This window comes from Rhinopithecus roxellana, chromosome 10 (genome assembly GCF_007565055.1).
Source record: "Rhinopithecus roxellana isolate Shanxi Qingling chromosome 10, ASM756505v1, whole genome shotgun sequence".
Taxonomy (NCBI): domain Eukaryota; kingdom Metazoa; phylum Chordata; class Mammalia; order Primates; family Cercopithecidae; genus Rhinopithecus; species Rhinopithecus roxellana.
Window position 1 is genome coordinate 61,114,265 of NC_044558.1, and position 25,987 is coordinate 61,140,251.

Here is a 25,987-nt window from a genome sequence, read left to right on the forward strand (position 1 = left end):
AGGCTTCTCTTTGAGGTCACATCATCTCAGAAGATGGATTACTTTAGAGTGTGGTGGGGACTAGAGTGTGGAATAAGAGATCTTAATATTCAGGTTCATTCAGCAAATATTTTGTGAGAACCTATCAGGGCTTTTAGCATTTTTGAATTGAGGGAAAGGGATGACTAAATGATGTTATGGTGGAAAGGGTTTGAGCTGAGCTTTAGCTGTAGGTAGAATCCCAACAGGCAGAGATGAAAGGGGGTATTTTAGATCAGGCGACAGCCTGAGCGGAGGCAAGAGGGTGTGGGACTTGAGGGAAATAGGAGTAAGGGGGAGTGACATAATCAGAACTGTGCTTTGGGAAGATTACCCTGGCAGAGGTGTAGGCTGCATTAGAGGTGGATGCTGGGAGACTGACTAGGAATGACATGGTTGTCATAGCTCAGGAAAGAGGCAATAACAGGCCTAACTGGCATGGTGGTTGTGAAGATGGAAGTAGGGAGAAATGGGTAGAAGAGATTGTGATAATAAGACCTATAGAAGGAGGCAACTGATAAAATATGGGGGCAGAGGGAAGACTCTGTGGTTTAGAGTGTTGATAACTAGTGCTAGCTTTTACCTGTTATTTCTGTGTCTGTTTCTCCACCTATAAAATAGGAATTTAAACATCTCTGTTTTCTTTGTGGGAGTGCTATGAGGATTTGGGCATAAATTGAGATGTTGTGAAAATACTTTGGGAAATGATTATGCCAGAAATCTCCCCCCCAAAATATTTATTTTTACAGAAATCCTGATTTTATTATATAAGCAAATTTTTACCTTCCCATTTATTTCTCTTATAGAGGTACATTTTACCTCCTTCTCCAAATCTCTAATTTGGAATGTTGGCTTTTTTTATTTTTTATTTTTATTTTTTGAAACAAGAGTTTCACTCTTACCCAGGCTGGAGTGCAATGGTGCGATCTCGGCTCACCGCAACCTCTGCCTCCTAGGTTCAAGAGATTCTCCTGCCTCAGCCTCCCGAGTAGCTGGGATTACAGGCATGCGCCACCACGCCTGGCTAATTTTGTATTTTTGGTAGAGACGGGGTTTCTCCATGTTGGTCAGGCTGGTCTTGAACTGTTGACCTCAGGTGATCCGTCTGCCTTGGCCTCCCAAAGTGCTGGGATTACAGGCATGAGCCACCACACCCGGCTCTCATTTATTTTTTATTTTTTTGAAACAGTGTCTCACTCTGTTGCCCAGATTGGAGTGCAGTGGCAGGATCTCAGCTCACTACAACTTCTGCCTCCCAGGTTCAAGCAATTTTCCTGCTTCAGCCTCCTGAGTAGCTAGGATTACAGGTGTCTGCCACCATGCCTGGCTAATTTTTGTGTTTTTAGTAGAGAAAGGGTTTCATCACGTTGGCCAGGCTGGTATTGAACTCCTGACCTCAGGTGATCCACCCGCCTTGGCTCCCAAAGTGCTGGGATTACAGGCGTGAACCACCATGCCCGGCCTAGTTTTTGTTTTTTGGAGACAAGGTCTTGCTCTGTTGCCCAGGCTGGAGTACAGTGGTGCAATCATAGCTTACTGCGGCGTTGAACTCCTGGGCTCAAGCAATCCTCCTACCTCAGCCTCCTGAGTAGCTGGAACTATAGGTTCATGCCACCGCACCGGCTCATTTTTTTTTTTTTTTCAGACGGAAACTCACTCTGTTGCCCAGGCTGGAGTGCAGTAGCACAATCTTGGCTCACAGCAAGCTCCGCCTCACGGGTTCACGCCATTCTCCTGTGTGACTGGGACTATAGGCGCCTGCCACCACGCCTGGCTAATTTTTTGTATTTTTAGTAGACACGGGGTTTCACCGTGGTCTTGATCTCCTGACCTTGTGATCCGCCCGCCTCGGCCTCCCAAAGTGCTGGGATTACAGGCGTGAGCCACCGCGCCCGGCCTATATTTATTTTTATTATTTTATTTTGAATTTTTATTATTTACTTTTTCTCCCAAACTACCGTAAGCACTACTTTTGTTTTAATTCTATTTTTTGTAGAGACAAGGTCTTGCGGCGTTGAACTCCTGGGCTCAGGTGATCCTCCTACCTTAGCCTCCCAAAGTGCTGGGATTATAGGTGTGAGCCAGTGCGCCTGGCAAATGTTGGTTTTTGAGGAACTAAAGTGGCCCTATGTTTTTTAGACACTACAATCAACTTTGTGCATCCACCCCAGTGTCTGTCCTCTTTTTTTCTTTTTCTTTTCTTTTTTTTTTTTTTTTGAGACAGTCTCATTCTGTCGCCCAGGCTGGGGTACAGTGGTATGATCTCAGCTCACTACAACCTCCGTCTCCTGGGTTCAAGTGATCCTCCTGCCTCAGCCTCCCAAGTAGCTGGAATTACAGGTGCATGCCACCAAGCCTGGCTAGTTTTTGTATTTTTAGTAGCGATGTTTCACCATGTTGTCCAGGCTGGTCTTGAACTCCTGACATCAAGTGATCCACCTGCCTTGGCCCCGCAAAGTGCTGGGATTACAGTCGTGAGCCACTGTGCCCGGCCTCTACTCTTCTTAGATCCTTAGGAATTCCCCGCATGCCTAAGTATCCCTTAACTCCTCACTCTTGCCTTTCATCATTAACTTCATTCCTCTTTCTCTTTTTTGTATTGATTTTTTTTTTTTTTTTTTTTGAGACAGTTTTTCACTCTTTGTTGCCCAGGCTGGAGTGCGGTGGTGCAATCTCAGCTCACCGCAACCTCCACCTCCTGGGTTCAAGTGATTCTCCTGCCTCAGCCTCCCGAGTAGCTGAATTACAGGCATGTGCCACCATGCCTGGCTAATTCTGTATTTTTAGTAGAGATGGGGTTTCTCCATGTTGGTCAGGCTGGTCTCTAACTCCCGACCTCAGTTGATCCACCTGCCCTGGCCACTCAAAGTGCTGGGATTACAAGCGTGAGCCACCATGCTCGGCATGTATTGTTTTTTAAAAAGCTTAAGTCCGGGCTGGGCAAAGTGGCTCACACCTGTAATCCCAGCACTTTGGGAGGCCAAGGCGGGCAGATCACTTGGTCAGGAGTTCAAGACCAGCCTGACCAACATGGTGAAACCCCTTCTCTACTAAAAATACAAAAAGTTAGCCAGGCATGGTAGTGTTTACCTGTAATCCCTGTTACTTGGGAGACTGAGAGATGAGAATCACTTGAACCCGGGAGGTGGAGGTTGCAGTCAGCCAAGATCATGTCATTACACTATAGTCTGGGCAACAGAGTGAGACTCCGTCTCTAAAAAAAAAAAAGGAGCGAGCTAAGTCCAAGTTACAGGAAGATCAGAATGAAAGTTAATATTTTAAAAAAGATGACTTTAATAGCGTATTTTGTTATCTTGTTTTCTCCAGTCCACACAGTTTTTTATGTTCTATTTTTAATTTGTCATAAGCTGCCTGAGCTTTTTAAAAAAATATCATTGGTGTATAAATTAGGAATAAGTATAATTTAACATTTATCAGGTGCTTATTGTGTACCAGTGATATACTAGGTTTGTACTACACTATGCACAGTATCAAATACTGAAGTATATATGATATATTGCCTGTCTTGAAGAAGATTATAGTATTTTAGTTTCAGAGACAGGATTTTTTTTCTCATGAAACAGAAGATAGTACAAGTATCAAAATACATGCTTTTGGGTAATCTAGAAAAATTTAATGTGTTGCAAACTGATTAGGAAAAGATTCACAGACCAGATGGGACTTGGTAAATGGGTATGTTAAGAAGAGTAGGTAGGGCATTCCATTTGGAGTGCACAGCTTGGTCACAAGTGAGAAGGCCTCTTCTGTGGGCAGGGGCAGACCGGTTTAGCTAGATGTGTATTGCATAGTGGTGGGAGGTAAGTTTGCTTAAACTGGTAGGGTGGTCTTGGATGCTGGTAAATTTAATTTGAACAGTGGCTTTTCATTCATTCATTTGTTCAACAGATATTTCAAGTGTCTACTGTGTGTTAGGCAGGTTACAACACTGGAGATAAAAGAGCAAAGGAGACATAGGGTCTTTGTCCTTAAGAAACTTAGAGAGGGTAGTGGGGAAGACAAATGGAAGAGCCTGTTCAAAGGCCTTGGGGAGTAAATGGAAAAAAAAAATCAAGATTTCTGGACCCACTTAAATCTGCTTGCTGAGCTATGAACCAAATCCTGATTTTTAAATTTTAAATAAGTCAAAGATAACCCTCAATTTGGAAATTTCCCTTCTCTTTCCTCCTTTTTCTTTTTCTTTTCTTTCTTTTTTTTCTTTTTTTTTTTTGAGACGGAGTCTCTCTCTATCGCCCAGGCTAGAGTGAAGTGACCGGATCTCAGCTCACTGCAAGCTCCGCCTCCTGGGTTTACGCCATTCTGCTTCAGGCTCCCGAGTAGCTGGGACTACAGGCGCCTGCCACCTCGCCCGGCTAGGTTTTTGTATTTTTTAGTAGAGACGGGGTTTCACCATGTTAGCCAGGATGGTCTCGATCTTCTGACCTCGTGATCTGCCTGTCTCGGCCTCCCAAAGTGCTGGGATTACAGGCTTGAGCCACCACGCCCGGCCTCTTTCCTCCTTTTTCATAGGTGCACTTCATAGTTTAGGGTGTATATAACTTTTTAAAGGAGGTACTGTCATTTGAATTTTATAAGTCTTTTTTTTTTTGAGATAGTATCTCACTCTGTTGCCCAGGCTGGAGTGCAGTGGCACAATCTCAGCTCACTGCAACCTCTGCCTCCTGGAGTAGCTGGGATTACAGGCGGATACCACTAAGCCCAGCTAATTTTTGTGTCTAAGTAGAGACAGGGTTTCACCATGTTGGCCAGACTGGTCTTGAACTACTGGCCTCAAGTGATCTGCCCGCCTCAGCCTCCCGAAGTGCTGGGATTACAGGCGAGAGCCACCATGCCCGACCTGAATTTTATAAATCTTTTAATGTGCACTTCATGAAAGGCAAGTTCCAAGCTGAATTGTGATTCACCAACTGACCAAAACAGTGCCATGATTGTTGGTCTACTTTTTTTTTTTTTTTTTTTTTTTTAGGCGGAGTCTCACTCTGTCGCCCAGACTGGAGTGCAGTGGCGCAATCTCGGCTCACTGCAAGCTCTGCCTCCCGGGTTCACGCCATTCTCCTGCCTCAGCCTCCCGAGTAGCTGGGACTACAGGCGCCCGCCACCTCGCCCGGCTAGTTTTTTGTATTTTTAGTAGAGACGGGGTTTCACCATGTTAGCCAGGATGGTCTCGATCTCCTGACCTCGTGATCCGCCCGTCTCGGCCTCCCAAAGTGCTGGGATTACAGGCTTGAGCCACCGCGCCCGGCCGATTGTTGGTCTTCAACATCAAAATTGTTTCTGATCTGTAGTCCGAAATGCCTTCTGACCCGATCCTAGCAAACTTTGCTCATAGCAGAATTGTACATAAAAGTAGTGTCTTTCGGCCGGGCGTGGTGGCTTATGCATATAATCCTAGCACTTTGGGAGGCTGAGGCGGGGGAATCACTTGAGGTCAGGAGTTTGAGACCAGCCTAGCCAACATGGTAAAACTCCATCTGTAGTTAAAATACAAAAATTAGCTGGGCGTGGTGGCGTATGCCTGTAGTCCCAGTTACTCAAGAGGCTGAGGCAAGAGAGTTGCTTGAACCTGGGAGGCAGAGGTTGCAGTGAGCTGAGATTGTGCTACTGCACTCCAGTCTGGGTGACAGAGGAAGACTGTCTCAAGTAAAAAGTATGCCGGGCACAGTGCCTCACACCTGTAATCCTAGCACTTTTGGAGGCCAAGGCCGGTGGATCACCTGAGGTTAGGAGTTTGAGACCAGCCTGGCCAACATAGTGAAACCCCATCTCTACAAAAAATACAAAAATCAGCTGGGCATGGTGGCCCACACCTGTAATCCCAGCTACTCATGAGGCTGAGGCAGGAGAATTGCTTGAACCCAGGAGGCGGAGATTGCGGTGATCCAAGATTGTGCCATTGCACTTCTGCCTGGGCAACAAAAGTGAAACTCTGTCTCAAAAAAAAGAAAAAAGACAGTACTTTTTTTCACATTTCTCACCTGCAAACACAAAAAGTAATATATTAATCAGGTATGTAAATGTTCTGCTTTGGGTCTGACTTAAACTAAGCTGAAGCAGTAATTTAGTAAAAGGAGTATCCTAAAGAACAAACAAACCAGGAAAATTAGGTCAGATGAAAATCTTTTTATTTTCAAAATTGTTTTTCGGTTTGGTAAATATTTTGAGTGTGTATGCGTACGGTATTTAGTTTGCAAACAGATAGGTTTTTTTCTTTAAGCTAAAAAAAAAAAAACCCACAAAAAAGTAGCATGTTCCAGACTAACCCAACGTATTATTTCTTAAAACTATTTGAATCGTAATACTTTATTTATTTATTTTTGAGACGGAGTCTCTGTTGCCCAGGCTGGAGTGCAGTGGCACGATCTCAGCTCTCTGCAAGCTCCGCTTCCCAGGTTCACACCATTCTCCTGCCTCAGCCTCCCGAGTAGCTGGGACTACAGGCGCCCGCCACTATGCCCGGCTAATTTTTTTGTATTTTTAGTAGAGACGGGGTTTCACCATGTTAGCCAGGATGGTCTTGATCTCCTGACCTCGTGATCCGCCCGCCTCAGCCTCCCAAAGTGCTGGGATTACAGGTGTGAGTCACCGTGCCCAGCCATACTTTTTTTTTTATTGTTGATATTTGCATTGTTTAAGATAACTAGGTCATAATAACCTATTTTGCTGAAATTTGTTGTTTGCTAAAAACGAAAGTTTCCTTAATGACTTGGTTTCTCTGGAACAAATTGGTATCCTAATTTGTAAGTTTGATATTTGGTCAAATTATTAAAATTGTTTAAAAAGGACTATATATTGTTTCTGTGCTCTTAGGTTAAATTCATATGGGAAAAGTGCCCTTACTACCTAAGAATCTGCTAACTGTGTGTGAATTTGGCCTAGTTTCGCTGTAAACTGGGTTAGTTTGACTAGCAGCAGATGTACACGTTGAGACCTTCTTCCTTGATGTTGGTGGAGAGTGATCCTTAGAGATAGATGGAGGTTAACTAGAAAATTGTAAGGCACTTTTGCAAATACATTGCAGAAGAACAGCTTTGCCAATAGCAGGAGATAAGAATGAATGCCACCAGGGTTATCTTCTTCCTTTGAGATGCTGCCTTGGAAGTGATGCTCTCTTTGCAGACATTTGAAGAGACTTCACATTGTGCTATCAGGGATGTACCAAAAGCTAGTATGATCTTCTCTTCCTCTTTTTTTTTTTCAACTGGAATGTTTACATACCCTTCAGGGCAGTGTTAAAGAGCAAAAGCAAATTGGCTTTTTACTTTCAAATCAATATTTGTATAATTATATAGCCAAACGGAATTGTAGGTCTAGACATCTGTAATATTAATCTACATCTACTGGAGCATATTACAGCAGTTACATTTGAATTTGCTGTTTAACATCTCTCTGGTGCAGCAATGCGTGACTGTAAAGGAAGCTGTTTTTGTTTTATAGCTATAACTGTCCTGGTGCGTGACAGCTGCCTCAAAGGTATCCCCCTTTGATTGCCTTCTGTTCAGGAGCTTTCAGTGTTAGTGTTACATCTGGAGCCAGGTGACTAATGAGTTACATATTCCATAGCAGATGCCACTGGCTAAGCCAAAAGTAAGTGGCCTATCGAAATAGGAATTGCTACCCACAAAGTTCTCATCAGAGTGACAAATATATCCAAGATCTGCACCCGGTTATTTTCAGCTGGATTTGCCCATAGTTCAGCTGGTTCCTTCATTATGAATTTCAAATAAAGCTAACTGTAGGACTCATTTATTAGAGCAATTATACTGTTTGGTGCTTGAATTATTAAAGATGCCCCTTTTCCTCAGAATTTATCCAGTTGGCGAAGGACTTTGAGGATTTCCGTAAAAAGTGGCAGAGGACTGACCATGAGCTGGGGAAATACAAGGATCTTTTGATGAAAGCAGAGACTGAGCGAAGTGCTCTGGACGTTAAGCTGAAGCATGCACGTAATCAGGTGGATGTAGAGATCAAACGGAGACAGAGAGCTGAGGCTGACTGCGAAAAGCTGGTGTGTATTGTTTTCCATGCTAGAACAGTGATGATGCGGGAGGGGGAAAGCATTGTCTGACAGTTTCCACTTGCCAGATATACCTAGTTTCTTCTTCCACATTAAAGAACTGAAAGTGACCTGTTCTTTAACAGCTTGCCCATGATTAGAGCTGAAATTGCAGACTAGGAATCTTGTTCTTCGTAATTTGAAATTTATATGTTTTTGTCATTTAGACTTGAAACTATTACTTAACAGACAGATTTCAAATGAGAACTTAAAGAATTAGAGGAAAAGGGAGGGAGGGAGATCCTAACGTACTTGATCTGTCACAAGATATTAGCCATCCATTGTTTATTTTAAGTGCTACCCGGAATATCCATCCTTATATGAGTAGCTGGTACTTTGTCATTCATACAGACAAAACAATTGTGACTCTTTTCATCACCACTCTCTAATTCAGAGTAAAAGGTTAGATGTATTCAACCAGTTGAGCAATGTGACTGACACAGAACACTACCATTTTTATGTGTCAGAATGGGTCATAGTGCAAAGGAAAGCCTTTACTGGGAGGGACCAATCCATCTTGGTATACAGTGTTAGATGCCTCAGTAAACTCAAATTGTCTGGTTCCAGTGCTTTATAGCTTTGTATCCATTTTAATGCATTTTGCTCCACTACTTAGGTGGGTGGCTGCTTTGATCCGTAGAAGCCAATATTTGTTCTGATAAAATGACACTAAAGTGTTTTTGCTATTTTGGGACTCTCATTTTGCATTATTCTCCTCTTGGATTAGCAGGTTAATCCAAAAGTCTTGTAGCAGAAACTTTGCTATTCTAGATGTAGTTCATTTTGCCATTCAGAAATCAGAGACATAATCTGGGTTTGATGTGAATTAATATGCTATTGGTGTAGCAGCCTTCCTGAAGGCCCATTTGCATAATGCTCGTATTTTAATGTCTTCTGGTCTGCCTGTCCCATAAATTTGAGGTGAAGCTTTCTCCCCTGGCTAGTTATGATGCTTTACTCTGCTTTGGTCTGTAGGAACGACAGATTCAGCTGATTCGAGAGATGCTCATGTGTGACACATCTGGCAGCATTCAACTAAGCGAGGAGCAAAAATCAGCTCTGGCTTTTCTCAACAGAGGCCAACCATCCAGCAGCAATGCTGGGAACAAAAGGTGGAGGAACCGCATCTCTTGTTATCCGATCACAAGCAACACAGCTGTCAGATATTCTTGTTATCTGAATTCTTAAATATACTGCTTCTAGAATGTGTGCTTAAAAAGGCAGAAAAAGATTTTGAGGGGAAGAGTAGGTGGGGAATAAAGGCACAGGGACGTCCCTATTTATTTTATTTTATTTTATTTTATTTATTTATTTATTTATTTATTTTTTTGAGAGGGAGTCTCGCTCTGTCGCCTAGGCTGGAGTGCAGTGGCCGGATCTCAGCTCACTGCAAGCTCCGCCTCCTGGGTTTACGCCATTCTCCTGCCTCAGCCTCCCGAGTAGCTGGGACTACAGGTGCCCGCCACTTCGCCCGGGTAGTTTTTTGTATTTTTTAGTAGAGACGGGGTTTCACCGTATTAGCCAGGATGGATTTTATTTTATTTTTAAATCTTCCCTAAGGATGTTGTTTCGCCATGGATAAAATTTTGATATTGGTGCTAAATTGTGCATCAATAACTAATCTTGCGCATTGCTAAGAAACCCAAAGGTGAAAGTGGCAGTTCAGCAATACTTTCAGTGTTTACTCTCCAGAGAGCTCTTATAGCTCTTCTGGTTTAGAAAGGCCTCTGTGAGCCAAGACGAGACAATAATTTTGGTTCCACTGCACCACTGTTTAAAATAGTCTCAACCAGGCTTTGAATTTAACATCCCCAGTACAATACACAGGGAAAGGTCAGCTATTTGTTTTGTTGCTTGGTTGTTTTATGGGGAATCTTTATAACTAAGAAGACGTACAGGCTTAATTTCTTAAAAAGTCAGTGTTGGGTAATACTCTCGTTTGTAGAAACTAGCACAGTTGGGATCTAATTAAACTTCATTCCCTTGATTTTGTGAATTTTGAGTAACCTGTAATACAAACTCAGTAGAGAATAGCACCCATAACCCTGACTAACTTTCAACTGCTGTTATAAGGTCTTTGCTGAAAAAGCAACTGTGCTGCACCTGTGCTCATGCACACACACTCCTCCGTGGAAACCATACAAAGTAGCCTACCACAGGGTTTGAGATTGTAGTTGTCTCCATAGTGAAGATTTTGCTATGAAATTAACTGATTACCTGACCAGTACGACTTGTTCTGAATGTTGGTGAATTTTACATTCCACGGTCTACTATGTCTAACACTGTATTGTTTCACTGATCTAGACTATCAACCATTGATGAATCTGGTTCCATTTTATCAGATATCAGCTTTGACAAGACTGATGAATCACTGGTAATAAACATTTGATCTCTGAGAATTACCTACTTTTCTTACCTCTGCTTCCCCAGGAATATCTCTCCTGTCCTCTCTTCTGAACATCTTACATTACTATTTTATTAGTTGATGTGTTACAGATTCTGAACTAGCAATTTAAAATGTAAATCCACATGAGCTATAAGAGACTGGCTTTTGTATTAGTTTCTGAAGTGAGAATATAGAATTCAGAATTTGGCGTGAGTTGAGTTCATTTAATAGTTCTCTGTGTGCCACTTGTACTAATTGATTATATTTTGACTTATTAAAGCCCAGCTAGTAATAAAAATATTAGCAAGACTGTATGTCGGCAGCGTTTATTTGCTGCTCTTAAATAGATTTGTGCCTTATTTCTGAATTAGTTTGGTTCTTGGGGAAAGCATAGTCGTACTTCACAATTAGAAGGAAACCAAGGTCCTGGGCTTTCACCCAGAAAAGTGTGATTAGAGTTTCTAGGCACTATATAATGCTTTCATCAACAATGGTTAACATGTTAAACTATTTGTTGCCCTGCTTTTATGGGCCGGCACACTTCTTTTTATTTATAGTGATGCTTCTGCATAAAAGGTCATCTCCTGATACAGTCTTTGATATAGTTCATTGATTTGTGCATCTTTTCTGTTGCTAGCTGAAAACTAGCAAACAAAACAAATCAGGAAGTTTTTGGTGACTGGTTTTCTGATATAGCAAAACAAGTGACAACTACTTGTTACATGGCTAGGAGTTTTCTGTTCAAATTCAGTGTTTGACCAGGGAATATATGGTCATTTTATAGATAAAAATATTAGGCATCATCTTTTTCAAATAGGGAATGATATAGTGGAGGTCTCGAATATATAATAAAACTAGATCATATTATCAGTTGATTTTTGAGCTAGACCTATGTATGATATGATATTTGTTGTAACTGAAGCTGAATCAAACAACCAGTAACTAAATTACTGGACCATGAATTGGGGAAGTTAAATTTATTTAGCTAAGCTATTATTTGCTGTATACCACTATTTCTAGATACTGTTTTCAGGGATAATCAGGAGTAAGGAAATCACAGGTAACTACTAAAATGAATGCAAATAGTTAAAATAGGTGAATTGAAATGTGACCACAATAAAAGACAAATAGTTCTTTAGTGGTGAACATGTTTTAGGTCCCAAGTTCCTAAACTGTAGAACTTTTTAAGTGGCCACATTATGCAGAGCATCTGATTAGACAATGGCAGTCCCTTGGGGGCAAGAATAACATCTAACACGATCAGTATAGTGCCTAACATTCTGTAAGTTTTAAAACTAATTACAAAAATAATCAGAAATAAAGGATCAGCCACCGGAAATAATCACGGCAGAAGTTGATTCTTTTACCTTTTCTTGCCTCTGTGGTATTGATTCCTGATTTTATAATAATAGCTTCAATTTTTGAAAGAAAGCACATTAACTTACTATAGCTGTATAGCTCAAACACTTGAGACCTTCCCTTCTTTAACTCTCCCCAAATTGTACATTAGGTAGCCTGACTGACGAAGCCTTTAAAGTTCTCTATAAATTTATTTGTGCAGGGTTTAGGGAAGGCCTAACCAAAAAAAGAAATTAATACAGTGTAATTGTCAACAGGATTGGGACTCTTCTCTGGTGAAGACTTTCAAACTGAAGAAGAGAGAAAAGAGGGTATGTATGGTTTGTTTAGTCTTTTTTGTAAACATAGTAATAATAGAGTTATTTTTGCAAATTTTGCCATAATACTGCATTCCTGACATGTTGTTCTAGCCATTGTTAAGCACATAGTACAAATGAATTTATGCTGTGGGGTCAGTATTGATATTCTCTTTTTTTTGAGATGGAGTTTTGCTCTTGTTGCCCAGGCTGAAGTGCAATGGCGCAATCTTGGCTGACTGCAACCTTCGCCTCCTGGGTTCAAGCAATTCTCTTGCCTTGGCCTCCCAAGCAGCTGGGATTGCAGGTGCCCGCCACCACGCCCAGCTAATTTTTGTATTTTTAGTAGAAACGGGGTTTCACCGTGTTGGCCAGGCTGGTCTCGAACTCCTGACCTCAGGTGATCCACCTGCCTTGGCCTCCCAAAGTGCTGGGATTATAGGCGTGAGCCACTGCTCCCAACCAGTATTGGTACTCTTTGAAGTAGTAACTTAGGACAGGATCCTGTCCATTTCACTGTTTAGGCTGCATTTCAATTCATTCGTACAGTGGAAAAGGATAAACTTGTTTGTTTTGAATTGTCATATGAATTTTTACACAGAACTTTTGTGCTGTAATATAAGCTTCAGATGAAATGCGTGTATAATGGGATATATAGAGATCTATCTGTGTATGCTTGTTTAGGGTACTTAATGTGTTTCCAAGACTTCATGTCCTTAGTTAGGATTACAGCTGTACTTTTTCTGGTAGTGTCATCTAAATTTCTCCACAGCTTGCTCATTTTTTCTAGGGCACTGAGAGCATTTTTGTACAACATATTCTTTTGGAACAGCTTATTCTTCATGTGGAAATAGGCAAAGAGAGAGAGAGAGAGCACATTGTTATTTACTGTAGCTCTAATCCCTAGGACCTGTATCCAAGTTGTCTGATGGAATAATTTTATCTTCTGTGCTTCAGTTCTGCTTGGCACTAAAGTTACGGGTCTTTGTCTCCTTTTTAGCGCTCTAGTAGCCGACAGTTTGTTGATGGTCCCCCTGGACCTATAAAGAAAACTCGTTCCATTGGCTCCACAGTAGACCAGGTAAGTCTACTTGGCCAGGTAGTCAGGCCAAGATAACAGAGATTACAGGCCCCGAGCATTAAAACTCCTCTGAGTCAGCATTGCAGCATTGTTTTGAGAGAGATGATGTTTGGTTACAGTTTTTGTTTGTTTTTTGAGAGAGAGTTTTGTTCTTATTGCCCAGGCTGGAGTGCAATGGCATGATCTTGGCTCACTGTAACCTTGGCCTCCCAGGTTCAAGTGATTCTCTTGTCTCAGCCTCCCAGGTAGCTGGGATAACAGGCGCATGCCACCACACCTGGCTAATTTTTGTGTTTTTAGTAGAGAAGGGGTTTCATCATATTGGTCAGGCTGGGCTTGAGCTCCTGACCTCAGGTGATCCGCCCGCCTCAGCCTCCCAAAGTGCTGGGATTACAGGCATGAGCCTCCGCACCTGGCTTTGGTTAAAGTTTTTCTATGCAGTAGAATCCTTATCCATGTGAATCGAATTACTCTGATTAAGTAAACAACTGTCAGAGTGAGTCTTAGTTGCTTGAATATATGCCCCATCACCTATGTTTATCTTCTTAAGTATGAGATTTCTTTATTTTTACTTTTTAAAGTAGAGGGGGAGTCTCTCCTTGCTGCCCAGGATGGTCTCGAACTGCTGGGCTCACATGATGTTCCTACCTCAGCCTCCCAAAATGCTGGGATTACAGGCATGAGCCACTGCACCCAGCCAAACATGAGATTTCAACATAAGAATGTTTCAGGTCAGGCGTGGTGGCTAACACCTGTAATCCCTGCACTTTGGGAGGCCTAGGCAGGTGGATGATCACCTGAGGTCAGGAGTTCGAGACCAGCCTGGTCAACATGGTGAAACCCCCATCTCTACTAAAAATACAAAAATCAGTCAGCGAGGCACGGTGGCTCACGCCTGTAATCCCAGCACGGAGGCCAAGAGGCGGATCACGAGGTCAGGAGATCGGGACCATCCTGGCTAAGACGGTGAAACCCCGTCTCTACTAAAACTACAAAAAATTAACTGGACGTGGTGGTGGACGTCCCAGGAGTAGTCCCAGCTACTCGGGAGGCTGAGGCAGGAGGATGGCATGAAGCCAGGAGGCGGAGCTTGCAGTGAGCTGATATTGGGCCACTATACTCCAGCCTGGGTGATAGAGCGAGACTCCGTCTCAAAAAAAAAGAAATCAGTCAGGTGTGGTGGCACAGGCTTGTAATCCCAGCTACTCAGGAGGCTGAGGCAGGAGAATCCCTTGAACCTGGGAGGTGGAGGTTGCAGTGAGCCGAGATCATGCCACTGTGCTCCAGCCTGGGCAACAGAGTGAAAAACTCTAAAAAAAAAAAAAAAAAAAAAAAAAAAAGTTTCAGACTGGGGTCTTAAGTCTTGACTAAGACTAAGGAATTTTTAACCTGCTCCAAAATACCCTATAGTAGAAGGTAAGTTAGATGCTTTGTTTGTCTTTCTCTCATTACTACTTTTGTTGCAGGGGAATGAATCCATAGTTGCAAAAACTACAGTGACTGTTCCCAATGATGGTGGGCCCATCGAAGCTGTGTCCACTATTGAGACTGTGCCATATTGGACCAGGAGCCGAAGGAAAACAGGTCCATTGAATTTGTGACTAAACTGGCCTGTGTAAAACAACTAGTAAAATTTTGGAGCGTTGATTTCTTAGAACCCTCCTGAGGCAGGGATTGGATGTATTGGGTAGTTTCTTACTGCTGCATACCGAGGACCAGATAACTGCTTGTGTCATGCTTTACCTTTGAATTGCTAGCCCACTTGCATAACTTTAGTTTTTCTTGAAACTATTTTTTTACATAGCCATTAGTACTCACTTTTGGCTATGATGACAGATTACTGTTTATCTCCCAATTAAAATTGGAGCTAAAATTTAGAAGCAACAAAATACTTAAGAAGCAAAGCTTAAAAGTTGCTTGTTTTCTAGGTACTTTACAACCTTGGAACAGTGACTCCACCCTGAACAGCAGGCAGCTGGAGCCAAGAACTGAGACAGACAGTGTGGGCACGCCACAGAGTAATGGAGGGATGCGCCTGCATGACTTTGTTTCTAAGACGGTAAGTCTGTGATTGTTCATTTTGTTTTAGGCATGTTTTAATTTTTTAATTGTGAAAGTAATAAATACCAGGAATAAAGTTAAATACTTTAGTGTTATAAAGTTAAATGTCAAATTTTCTTCCTCATTCCAATTTTACTCTCCAGAAGTAACATTGGTTACAGAGGTAAGTTACTTTCCATTCTGTGAGTAATACTAAATTAAAGAGACCAACCTTTTCTGAAGCAATTGTTAGTACTTTTTTTTTTGAGATAGAGTCTTACTCTATCACCCAGGCTGGAGTGCAGTGGTATGATCATAGCTCACTGTAGCCTTAACCTCCCAATCTCAAGCAGTCCTCCTGCCTCAGCCTCCTGAGTAGTTGGGATACAGATGTGTGCCACCATGCCCGACTAATTTTTAAATTTTTTGTAGAGACCTGGTCTTGCTATGTTGCCTAGGCTTGTCTCGAACTCCTGGGCTCAAGTGCTCCCCCTGCCTCAGCTCCCCAAGTGCTGGGATTAGAGGCATGAGCTACCGTGCCTGGCCCATTGTTAGTACTTTTTAGTGACACGTTTACATTTTTTCTTGAATATATCACCTAAGATTTTCAAAATGTTTTGCTTTTGTACCATTTGATTTCCTTATAAAAATCCAAGCAAATTAACTGAGGTTCAGAGGAGTTGACATTTTTGAACCACATGATAGTAAGTGACACATTTAACATCCAGGTTTTCTTTTTTTCTTTTTTTTCATTTGAGATGGAGTATCACTCTGTTGCCCAGGCTGGAGTGCAGTGACGTGATTTCGGCTCACTGCAACCTCTGCCTCCTGGGTTAAAATGATCCTCCTGCCTCAGCCTCCCAAGTAGCTGGGATTACAGGCGCCCGCCACCATGCCCGGCCAAATGTTTGTACTTTTAGTAGAGATGGGATTTCACCATGTTGGCCAGGCTGGTCTGGAACTCCTGACCATAGGTGATCCTCCCGCCTTAGCCTCCCAAAGTGCTGGGATTATAGGCATGAGCTACCATGCCTTGCCAACATCCAACAACCAGGTTTTCTGCTCTTTCTAAGCGAGTTCTTTTCACTACCTCACACTGCTGCCTTCCAGCTGGATGACCTTAAATGAGTTACTTAAACTCTTTTTGCTTCTGTTTCCTCATCTTAAAATGAAGAAAACAAAACCTATCTTACGGGATTACTGTGAGAATTACATATGTAAATATGTGTAAAGGGCTTAGAAAAATTTTTGGCACATACTAAGTGCTCAATAAATGTTAGTTGATTATGGCTGGGAGCAGTGGCTCACGTCTGTAATCCCAGCACTTAGGGAGACTGAGGCAAGTGGATCACCTGAGGTCGGGAGTTCAAGACCAGCCTGACCAACGTGGAGAAACCACGTCTCTACTAACAATATAAAAATTAACCGGGCGTGGTGGCGCATGCCTGTAATCCCATCTGCCTAGGAGGCTGAGGCAGGAGAATCGCTTGAACCCGGGAGGTGGAGGTTGCAGTGAGCCAACCTCCATCACGCCATTGCACTCTAGCCTGGGCAACAAGAGTGAAACTCCATCTCAAAAAAAGACAGAAAAAGGCCAGGCCCAGTGGCTCACACCTGTAATCCCAGCACTTTGGGAGGCCGAGGTGGGTGAATCACAAGGTCAGGAGTTCAAGACCAGCCTGGCCAACATGGTGAAACCCCGTCTCTACTAAAAATACAAAAAATCAGCTGGGCGTAGTGGTGGGCACCTGTAATCCCAGTTACTTGAATGGCTGACACAGGAGAATCACTTGAACCCGGGAGGCGGGGGTTGCAGTGAGCTGAGATTGCACCACTGCACTCCAGCCCAGGTGACAGAGTGAGACTCAGTCTCAAAAAAAAAAAAAAAGTTGATTATGATGATAATTTTCTAATTCATATCACTCTGTTTCTTCTGCTCTGTTTTATCCCAGGTTATTAAACCTGAATCCTGTGTTCCATGTGGAAAGCGGATAAAATTTGGCAAATTATCTCTGAAGTGCCGAGACTGTCGTGTGGTATCTCATCCAGAATGTCGGGACCGCTGTCCCCTTCCCTGCATTCCTACCCTGATAGGAACACCTGTCAAGATTGGAGAGGTATGACTTATACGAGCCGTCATTGTTTTATAGCCTCTTGATTCGCCTTTCAAAGGCTTAGTATCAGTTTTTGTTCTAAAATTAATGATCTCAAATATGTTTCTTTCCACAAATAATGAATAGAATTGTAAGATATTTACTTGAAGAGTCCTATTTGGGTTTGTCTAATACCTTTCTAAACCAAACTTCTTTGCCCTCCCCCTTTTTCCTTTTTCCTCTTCCCTGCTTCTCCTTTCCTCCTCTTCTCCCTTCCTTCCTCCCCTTCATCCCATTTTGGAAAATTTCAGACATATATCAAACTAAAGAGATTAGTGTAACTAACCCCTGGTTCTTATCACTTAACTTCCATGACTACTAACTTGTGTCCATTCTCTCTCTTTTTTTTTTTTTTTCCTCTGCTGCCTAGGCTGGAGTGCACTGGCACGATCTCAGCTCACTGCAACCTCTGCCCCCCTGGGCTCAAGTGATTCTCTTGCCTCAGCCTCCCAAGTAGCTAGAATTACAGGCATGTACCACCACCATGCCCGGCTAATTTTTTTTTGGTTGTATTTTTAGTAGAGACGGGGTTTCACCATGTTGGCCAGGCTGGTCTCAAGCTCCTGACTTCAAGTGATCCGCCCACCTCAGCCTCTCAAAGTGCTGGGACTACAGGCATGAGCCACTGTGCCCGGCCATGTCCATTCTTTTTTTAATGTCTCTTTTTTTTGAGACAGAGTTTCCATGTTGCCCAGGCTGGAGTGCAGTATTGCAACTTTGACTCACTGCAGCCTCTGTCTCCTGGGCTCAAGTGATTCTCATGCCTCAGCCTCCCAAGTTGCTGGGACTGCAGGCGTGTGCTACCATGCTCAACTAATTTTTTTGTATTTTTAGTAGAGATGGGGTTTTGCCATGTTGGCCAGGCTGGTCTTGAACTCCTGACTTCAAGTGATCCACCTGCCTTGGCCTCCTAAAGTGTTGGGATTCTAGGTGTGAGCCACGGCACCCAGCCTTTATGTCTGTTCTTGATTTATCGATACTATCGTTGCCTCTTCCTAACTCTGTCCAATGAATTACTTGGAAGCAAATCTCAGCTATCATATAATTTTGTCTGTGATAAAATTATCTTTTTATTCTTGCTTTTATGTTAGACATACTTCATCATAGGGTATCAAGATTAAGTTGCTTATTTCCAAATATTTAACCAGTTTAATCCAAACTGATTAAATCCATTAAGAAATTAGTTATTGCTGAGCATGGTAGCTCATGCCTGTAATCTCAGCACTTTGGGAGGCTGAGGCAGGAAAATCACTTGAGCCCAAGAGTTTGAGACCAGCCTGGACAACAAAGCAAGATTCCATCTCTACAAAGAATAAATAAATAAGTTAGCCAGATTAGTGGTGTGCGCCCGTGTTTGTAGCTACTTCAGGAAGCTAGGTTGGACTATTGCTTAAGGTGGGGAGGTTGAAACTGCAGTGAGCCGTGATTACACCACTGCACTCCAGCCTCGGGATTAGAGCAAGACCCTATCTCGAAAAAAAAAAATTTTATTATGTAAGCAACATTAGCAAGAATCAAAATGACTACCTTCCTACCTACTTTTCAGCAAATGAAATGTTATTTTCCCCTAATCTTACAAGTTCTCATCCATGCCTGTACTTTTTTTTTTTTTTTTGAGAGGATGTTTTACTCTTGTTGCCCAGGCTGGAGTGCAATGGCGCAATCTCAGCTCACCGCAACCTCCACCTCCTGGGTTCAAGCGATTCTTCTGCCTCAGCCTCCTGAGTAGCTGGGATTACAGGCATGTGCCACCACGCCTGGCTAATTTTGTATTTTTAGTAGAGACAGGGTTTCTCCATGTTGGTCAGGCTGGTCTCAAACTCCTGACCTCAGGTAATCTGCCCACCTCGGCCTCCTACAGTGCTGGGATTACAGGTGTGAGCTACCGCACCTGGCCACCTGTACATTTTTTTTACACATGTTCTGTATTCTAATATAGAACCATGGAGTTCTCCCCTACAGGTAGGTTTGTGTCATGATCAACTGTGATAAGATGTGTTAAGTAATTTTTTTTACTGAGAATAATGAAAGTATAAAAGATTATTTTTCTCTTATTCCAGATTTCTTCTGTTAGAAAAAAAAATCCGTTTAGAGTAATAAATTATTTCATATTAAAGGCTATACCTGTAACTTCATTATTGCTTTTTTCTGCTGTCCTTGAGTGGATGAGAAGGAGTTAGTTATAGCTGGTGGTCTTATTCCTTGTTCACATAAAAGTGTGGTATATATGAAAGAGAAAAAAAAAGTGTGTTATGTATGATAATAAATCAGTCCTGGCATGGAGGTAGGAAAAATAATTGATAGTTTCTGTTTTAATATATGCTTTGGGAATAGGAATTTAAAAGTAGACATGATGTCCCAGTCTGAGAATAAGATTGGAGGTGGTTCTTCGTGTGTCGTCTTCATCTGTTGGTCTACATGGTGTAAATAATAATTTAAAACTCTTTTTTTCCAGGGAATGCTGGCAGACTTTGTGTCCCAGACTTCTCCAATGATCCCCTCCATTGTTGTGCATTGTGTAAATGAGATTGAACAAAGAGGTCTGACTGAGGTAAGAGTCAACCGTAGGAGATGGTGAATTTGTTATTTGTGTTAATTAGGAAGTTTTTAAATAAAAATGTCATCTTGATAATAGACAGGCCTGTATAGGATCTCCGGCTGTGACCGCACAGTAAAAGAGCTGAAAGAGAAATTCCTCAGAGTGAAAACTGTACCCCTCCTCAGCAAAGTGGATGATATCCATGCTGTCTGTAGCCTTCTAAAAGACTTTTTTCGAAACCTCAAAGAACCTCTTCTGACCTTTCGCCTAAACAAAGCCTTTATGGAAGCAGCAGGTAAGGGCAGATGTAACATTTGAATATGAATTCCCTCACGGCAGTAGTTTTCTTACTCTTTTTATTTATTTATTTATTTTTTATTTTTTTAGACAGAGTCTCACTTTGTCGCTCAGGCTGAGGTCAGTGGGCGTGATCTTGGCTCACTGCAGCCTCTGTCTCCCAGGTTCAAGCGATTCTCCTGCCTCAGCCTCCTGAGTAGCTGGGATTACAGGCGTGTGGTATCACGCCCGGCTAATTTTTTGTATTTTTTAGTAGAGACGGGGTTTCACCCTGTTAGCCAGGATGGTCTCAATCTCCTGACCCCGTGATTCGCCCGCCTCAGCCTCCCAAAGTGCTGGGATTACAGGCGTGAGCCACCATGCCGGGCCTCTTTTGTTTGTTTGTTTGTTTGTTTAAGACGGTGTCTCTGCTGCCCTGGCTGGAGTGCAGTGGTACTATCTCAGCTCACTGTAACCTCCGCCTCCTGGGTTCAAGAGATTCTCCTGCCTCAACCTCCTGAGTAGCTGAGATTACAGGCATGCACCACCACGCCCAGGTAATTTTTTGTATTTTTAGTGGAAATGGGATTTCACCATGTTAGCCAGGCTGGTTTCAAACTCCTGACCTCAGGTGATCCACCCACCTCGGTCTCCCAAAGTGATGGGATTACAGTCATGAGCCACCACGCCTGGCCACCTTACTCTTTTTATTAGCTCCTGCCTAGTACAGTGCCTGAAACATAGTAGGTGCTCAAGTAGTTTGATGGATGGGTAACTGTATGCGTGTCACCTTTGCCTGTCCTCTTCCTTTCTCATTATGTTATTGTGGACAATGCTCTTCCTTTCTTTCCTTCCTCTCCAGTTAGGCTGGAGCTTTTTCAGTTCTTAGACTATACCAACCTTACTCCCTACTGTAAGGCCTTCACATTTGTTGTCTCAACCTGAATGCTCTTACATTAGATACTGTATGGTTTGCTCCTTTATTTCTTTCATATTTCTCTTCATATACCTCGTCCCCAGAAACACTTTTCTGACAACCTTGTCTAGATTAACGGCTCTCATTTCTTTCCAGCTTCTTGCCTGCCTTGTTTCTTCATTTATGTATCACTCTACCTGATAGGTATTTGCTTTTTGACTGACTCCACCAATAGAATGTAGGTTACATAAGGTAAGGGCTTTACTTCTCCTTTATCCTCGGCACTTGTACCTGGCACATCGTAGGCCCTTAAATATGTTTTATGAATGAATACCTTCTTGGTAATTGTAGTCACTGCAATTGTATGCCTGTCTTCCTAGCACATCGGTTGCCAACTGCTTTCCCTAACTTCAAAGGCAGATTTTTTAAAAGTTCTGACTTCTAATATTGAGCTGTTGGCCAGTATCCTGCTTGTTAATGAAACCAGAGTCTGATGTAGTCATGAACTAATCAGGAGTTTCAGAAGCTTACTGTATAGATGAGACTTTGTGGTCGATAACTTGGAAGCCCACTGTCAAGGGAAAGAAGTCTAGGCCTCTTGGTGCTTTCTTTTCAATTACAGAAATCACAGATGAAGACAACAGCATAGCTGCCATGTACCAGGCTGTTGGTGAACTGCCCCAGGCCAACAGGGACACATTAGCTTTCCTCATGATTCACTTGCAGAGGTGAGTACCGCAGAAACTTGTTCTGGGAGTTAGGGAATTTTTTTTCCAAGGGGAAGATAATGTGAGTTGAGTGTTTGGGAGTATGAGGGATGAATTGTTTTCTTATAGAATCTATATTTTGGTCTGCATTTAAGCAAGGAGCAAGACTTCTAATTTAATATTCTTTTGCTTAGAGTGGCTCAGAGTCCACATACTAAAATGGATGTTGCCAATCTGGCTAAAGTCTTTGGCCCTACAATAGTGGCCCATGCTGTGCCCAATCCAGACCCAGTAACAATGTTACAGGACATCAAGCGTCAACCCAAGGTAGGCAGGTGCGGGGTGTGTGTGTGTGTGTGTGTGTGTGTGTGTGTGTGTGTGTGTGAACTTGTGTAATGTGATAACATAAAAGAAAGTCGAGAAGCCCTGAGCTTTGGAAGTTTGCTAACAGATTTGCTGGCTTTTAGGTGGTTGAGCGCCTGCTTTCCTTGCCCCTGGAATACTGGAGTCAGTTCATGATGGTAGAGCAAGAGAACATTGACCCCCTACATGTCATTGAAAACTCAAATGCCTTTTCAACACCACAGACACCAGATATTAAAGGTAAGGCCCAAGATGTGCTTCTTCAGGGACTTGGCTCCCTCTTTAGTTTTAGTCATGTGCCCTCTTCCTGCCTTTGCTAGAGCTGTTTGAAAATTCTAACATTAAAGGAAAATTTGTATAATTCTACCATCGCTTTTCCATGTTCTCCTTTCTTTATCCATATGGATATATGTTTTTTAAATATAGATATAATAGGCTGGGCATGGTGACTCACACCTGTAGTCCCAGCACTTTGGGAAGCCGAGGCAGGCGGATCACAAGGTCAAGGGATTGAGACCATCCTGGCCAACATGGTGAAACCCCATCTCTACTAAAAATACAAAAATTAGCTGGGTGTGGTGGCACGTGCCTGTAATCCCAGTTACCCGGGCTGCTGAGGCACGAGAATCGCTAGAACCCAGGGGGCGGAATTTGCAGTGAGCTCAGATCGTGCCACTGCACTCCAGCCTGGTGACAGTGAGACTCCATCTCCAAAAGAAAAAGATATAATAATAGTTTAAATATAATCCAATCTTATTTCACTTAGCATGTTGTGAGAACTTTTTCTCATATATAATCTTATTTGCTTAAATGTTCTAGTAGGTATTAACATTATTTTATAATTTTTCATAATTACAAGTAATGCTATAGTCAATATTATATGTATGTATCCTCTTTTCCCTTAATGATAAATTCCCAAGAGTGGAAATCACTGAATTAAATGGCTTAAACATTTTTATGAATCTTGATATGTTTTACCAACTTGATTTCTTAAATTTCTTATAGGCTTTTCCAATTTTTATTGCTAACCAACAATTTGATATGAATAGGCTGGTTTCACTCCAGTCTCACTGTCATTGGAGACCCATTCTTTCATTATTGCAAGTTCCTTCTAAGGGAGCATATTGTTTCTTCTAGTATAGCTAAAAGTCAGATGTTTAGATGTTAGATTTGTGAAGTGTGGAGTTAGAGAATGGCCTAAATCAGGAAGTGTCAGCTATTCGTTGAGTTCAAAAGATACACGAGTGTGTTACAGAATGATGACAAAAATGATTTCTGGGACTTTGCTAGATGTCTAACCTTAGCTCTTAAGTGCTTCAGAGGGTAATCAGCTTAAAACTAGCCATCTAAAAAGATGCCTTCTTTTTTCCCACCTCTCTTAAAAATATGTCTGAACTTTGAAGTGAGTTTACTGGGACCTGTGACCACTCCTGAACATCAGCTTCTCAAAACTCCTTCGTCTAGTTCCCTGTCACAAAGAGTCCGTTCCACCCTCACCAAGAACACTCCCAGGTATGCAGAATTGGCCTTCCTAGGAAATAAAAAACAACTGCTTTCTTAGACTTCTTATTATATTGAAGCTTATTGAAAGAAAAATTGCATTAGATTTTAGCTAGCAACTAGACTTTATAAAAGGGAACATGGAGCTATAAGGATTCCTTCTTTAAAAAGGTTCTGAAAGTCTTTACTATTTCCCCGCTCTCATTGTAGGTGACTAAGAGTACCTTGCAAAATAGTTGTCTAGGGTTTCCTACTTATAGTGGGTTATATCAAGTAATATTATAGTTGTTTATTCAACCATTTTTTATAGAATACTTGTCCAGTTCATTCTCTTTTCATTGTAGATTTGGGAGCAAAAGCAAGTCTGCCACTAACCTAGGACGACAAGGCAACTTTTTTGCTTCTCCAATGCTCAAGTGAAGTCACATCTGCCTGTTACTTCCCAGCATTGACTGACTATAAGAAAGGACACACCTGTACTCTGCTCTGCAGCCTCCTGTACTCATTACTACTTTTAGCATTCTCCAGGCTTTTACTCAAGTTTAATTGTGCCTGATCATTTTATTAAAACTATATGTATACCTTCCCTTCCTTCTCCTCAAGTCACATAATACCAGCACTTTGTCCTGGTCGTTGTTGGGAGCTTTTAGATGAGACATCTTTCCAGGGGTAGAAGGGTTAGTATGGAATTGGTTATGATTCTTTTTGGGGAAGGGGGTTATTGTTCCTTTGGCTTAAAGCCAAATGCTGCTCATAGAATGAACAATCTTTCTCTAGTTTCGTTTAGAACTGATTTCCATGAGACAATGACAGAAACCTTACTTATCTGATAAGATTGGCTTGTCTCAGGGTGGGAAGTGGGAGGGCAGGGCAATAAAGGATTAGACGAGAGGATTTAGGATGCCTCCTAAGAACCGGAAGTTCTCATTCCGCATTATGAACTGAGCTATAATATGGAGCTTTCATAAAAATGGGATACATTGAGGACAGAACGAGTGATGGGAATATGTGTAGCTTTAATTTGGATGATTAGATCTTTAATGGTGTTGAGTGGCACACCTTGTAAATGTGAAAGTACAACTTGTATTTATCTCTAATGTGCCACTGGCTGAACTTTGGGTTCATTGGGGTCAAAGCCAGTTTTTCTTATAAAATTGAATTCATTCTGATGCTTGACCCCCATACCCCCAACCTTGTCCAGTGGAGCCCAACTTCTAAAGGTCAATATGTCCTTTGGCATCCTAGCTAACAATAAAGAGTAGGCTATAAGGGAAGATTGTCAATATTTTATGTGGTAAGAAAAGCCACAGTCATTTTTTCTTTGCACTTTGGATGCTGAAATTTTCCCATGGAACATAGCCACATCTAGATAGATGTGAGCTTTTTCATCTGTTAAAATTATTCTTAATATCTGTAAAAATGATTTTTTTCTATAGAATGTTTGATTTCATATTGACCTTTACCTGTAAAACACCTATTTCGGATAATATTTGGAAAAAAAGTAAATAGCTTTTTCAAAATGAACATGAGGCTGGTATTCTTGTCTTGGAAGGTAATTTTCAATGCCTTTTAGAAAATCATTTCTGGGGCTGGGCATGGTGATTCATGCCTATAATCCTAGCACTTTGGGAGGCCAAGATGGGTGGCTCACCTGAGGTCAAGAGTTTGAGATATGGCCAAACCCTGTCTCTACAAAAAATACAAAATTAGCCGGGCATGGTGGCACACACCTGTGATCCCAGCTACTCAGGAAGCTGATGTGGTAAAATTGAGCCTGGGAGGTGGAGGTTGCAGTGAGCTGAGATCGTGCCACTGCACTCCATCCAGCCTGGGTGACAGAGTGTGAGACCCTGTCTCAAAAAAAAAAGAAAAAATTACTTCCTTCAACGTGTCTTGACTCCCCATTTCCCACTCTCTGGACGCACCCTAGCCTTACAACCACCGGGAGTTTGTTTCTTCATTTCTCATCAGTCTTTCTTTGTCCAAACTGGAGTTGTAGAGTTGTCCTGTGCCTGTTGTGTTGTTTAAAGAACCCACAGTCATGAGTTGCATAATGACGGGGATACATTCTGAGAGGTGCTTCATTAGGTGATTTCATTGTTGTGTGAACCTGAGTGTCCTTACACAAACCTGGATGGTGTGACCTACTACACACCTAGGCTATATGGTAGAGCCTGTTGCTCCTAGGCTACAAACCTGTATAGCATGTGACTGTTCTGAACACTATAGGCAGTTGTAACGCATGGTAAGTATTTATGTATCTAAACAGAAAAAGGGTACAG

The 25,987-nt window shown here is 42.1% G+C and overlaps 1 protein-coding gene across 4 annotated transcripts in view; it reads left to right on the forward strand.

The window, feature by feature from the left end:
* RACGAP1 (Rac GTPase activating protein 1) overlaps positions 1 to 25,229 on the forward strand; it is a 36,175-nt gene extending 10,946 nt beyond the window's left edge. For all 4 annotated transcript variants that reach the window (XM_010385365.2, XM_030939670.1, XM_030939671.1 and 1 more), the window contains exons 3-17: positions 7,839 to 8,041; positions 9,065 to 9,201; positions 10,394 to 10,463; positions 12,092 to 12,145; positions 13,131 to 13,211; positions 14,678 to 14,795; positions 15,140 to 15,270; positions 17,204 to 17,368; positions 19,860 to 19,955; positions 20,040 to 20,238; positions 21,758 to 21,863; positions 22,037 to 22,169; positions 22,310 to 22,445; positions 23,609 to 23,717; positions 24,050 to 25,229. In XM_010385365.2, coding sequence (XP_010383667.1) covers positions 7,839 to 8,041; positions 9,065 to 9,201; positions 10,394 to 10,463; positions 12,092 to 12,145; positions 13,131 to 13,211; positions 14,678 to 14,795; positions 15,140 to 15,270; positions 17,204 to 17,368; positions 19,860 to 19,955; positions 20,040 to 20,238; positions 21,758 to 21,863; positions 22,037 to 22,169; positions 22,310 to 22,445; positions 23,609 to 23,717; positions 24,050 to 24,125 — 1,814 coding nt within the window. In that variant the 3' untranslated portion in view covers positions 24,126 to 25,229. The remainder of the gene's footprint in view (positions 1 to 7,838; positions 8,042 to 9,064; positions 9,202 to 10,393; positions 10,464 to 12,091; positions 12,146 to 13,130; positions 13,212 to 14,677; positions 14,796 to 15,139; positions 15,271 to 17,203; positions 17,369 to 19,859; positions 19,956 to 20,039; positions 20,239 to 21,757; positions 21,864 to 22,036; positions 22,170 to 22,309; positions 22,446 to 23,608; positions 23,718 to 24,049) is intronic.
* The last annotated feature ends 758 nt before the right edge of the window (positions 25,230 to 25,987 follow it).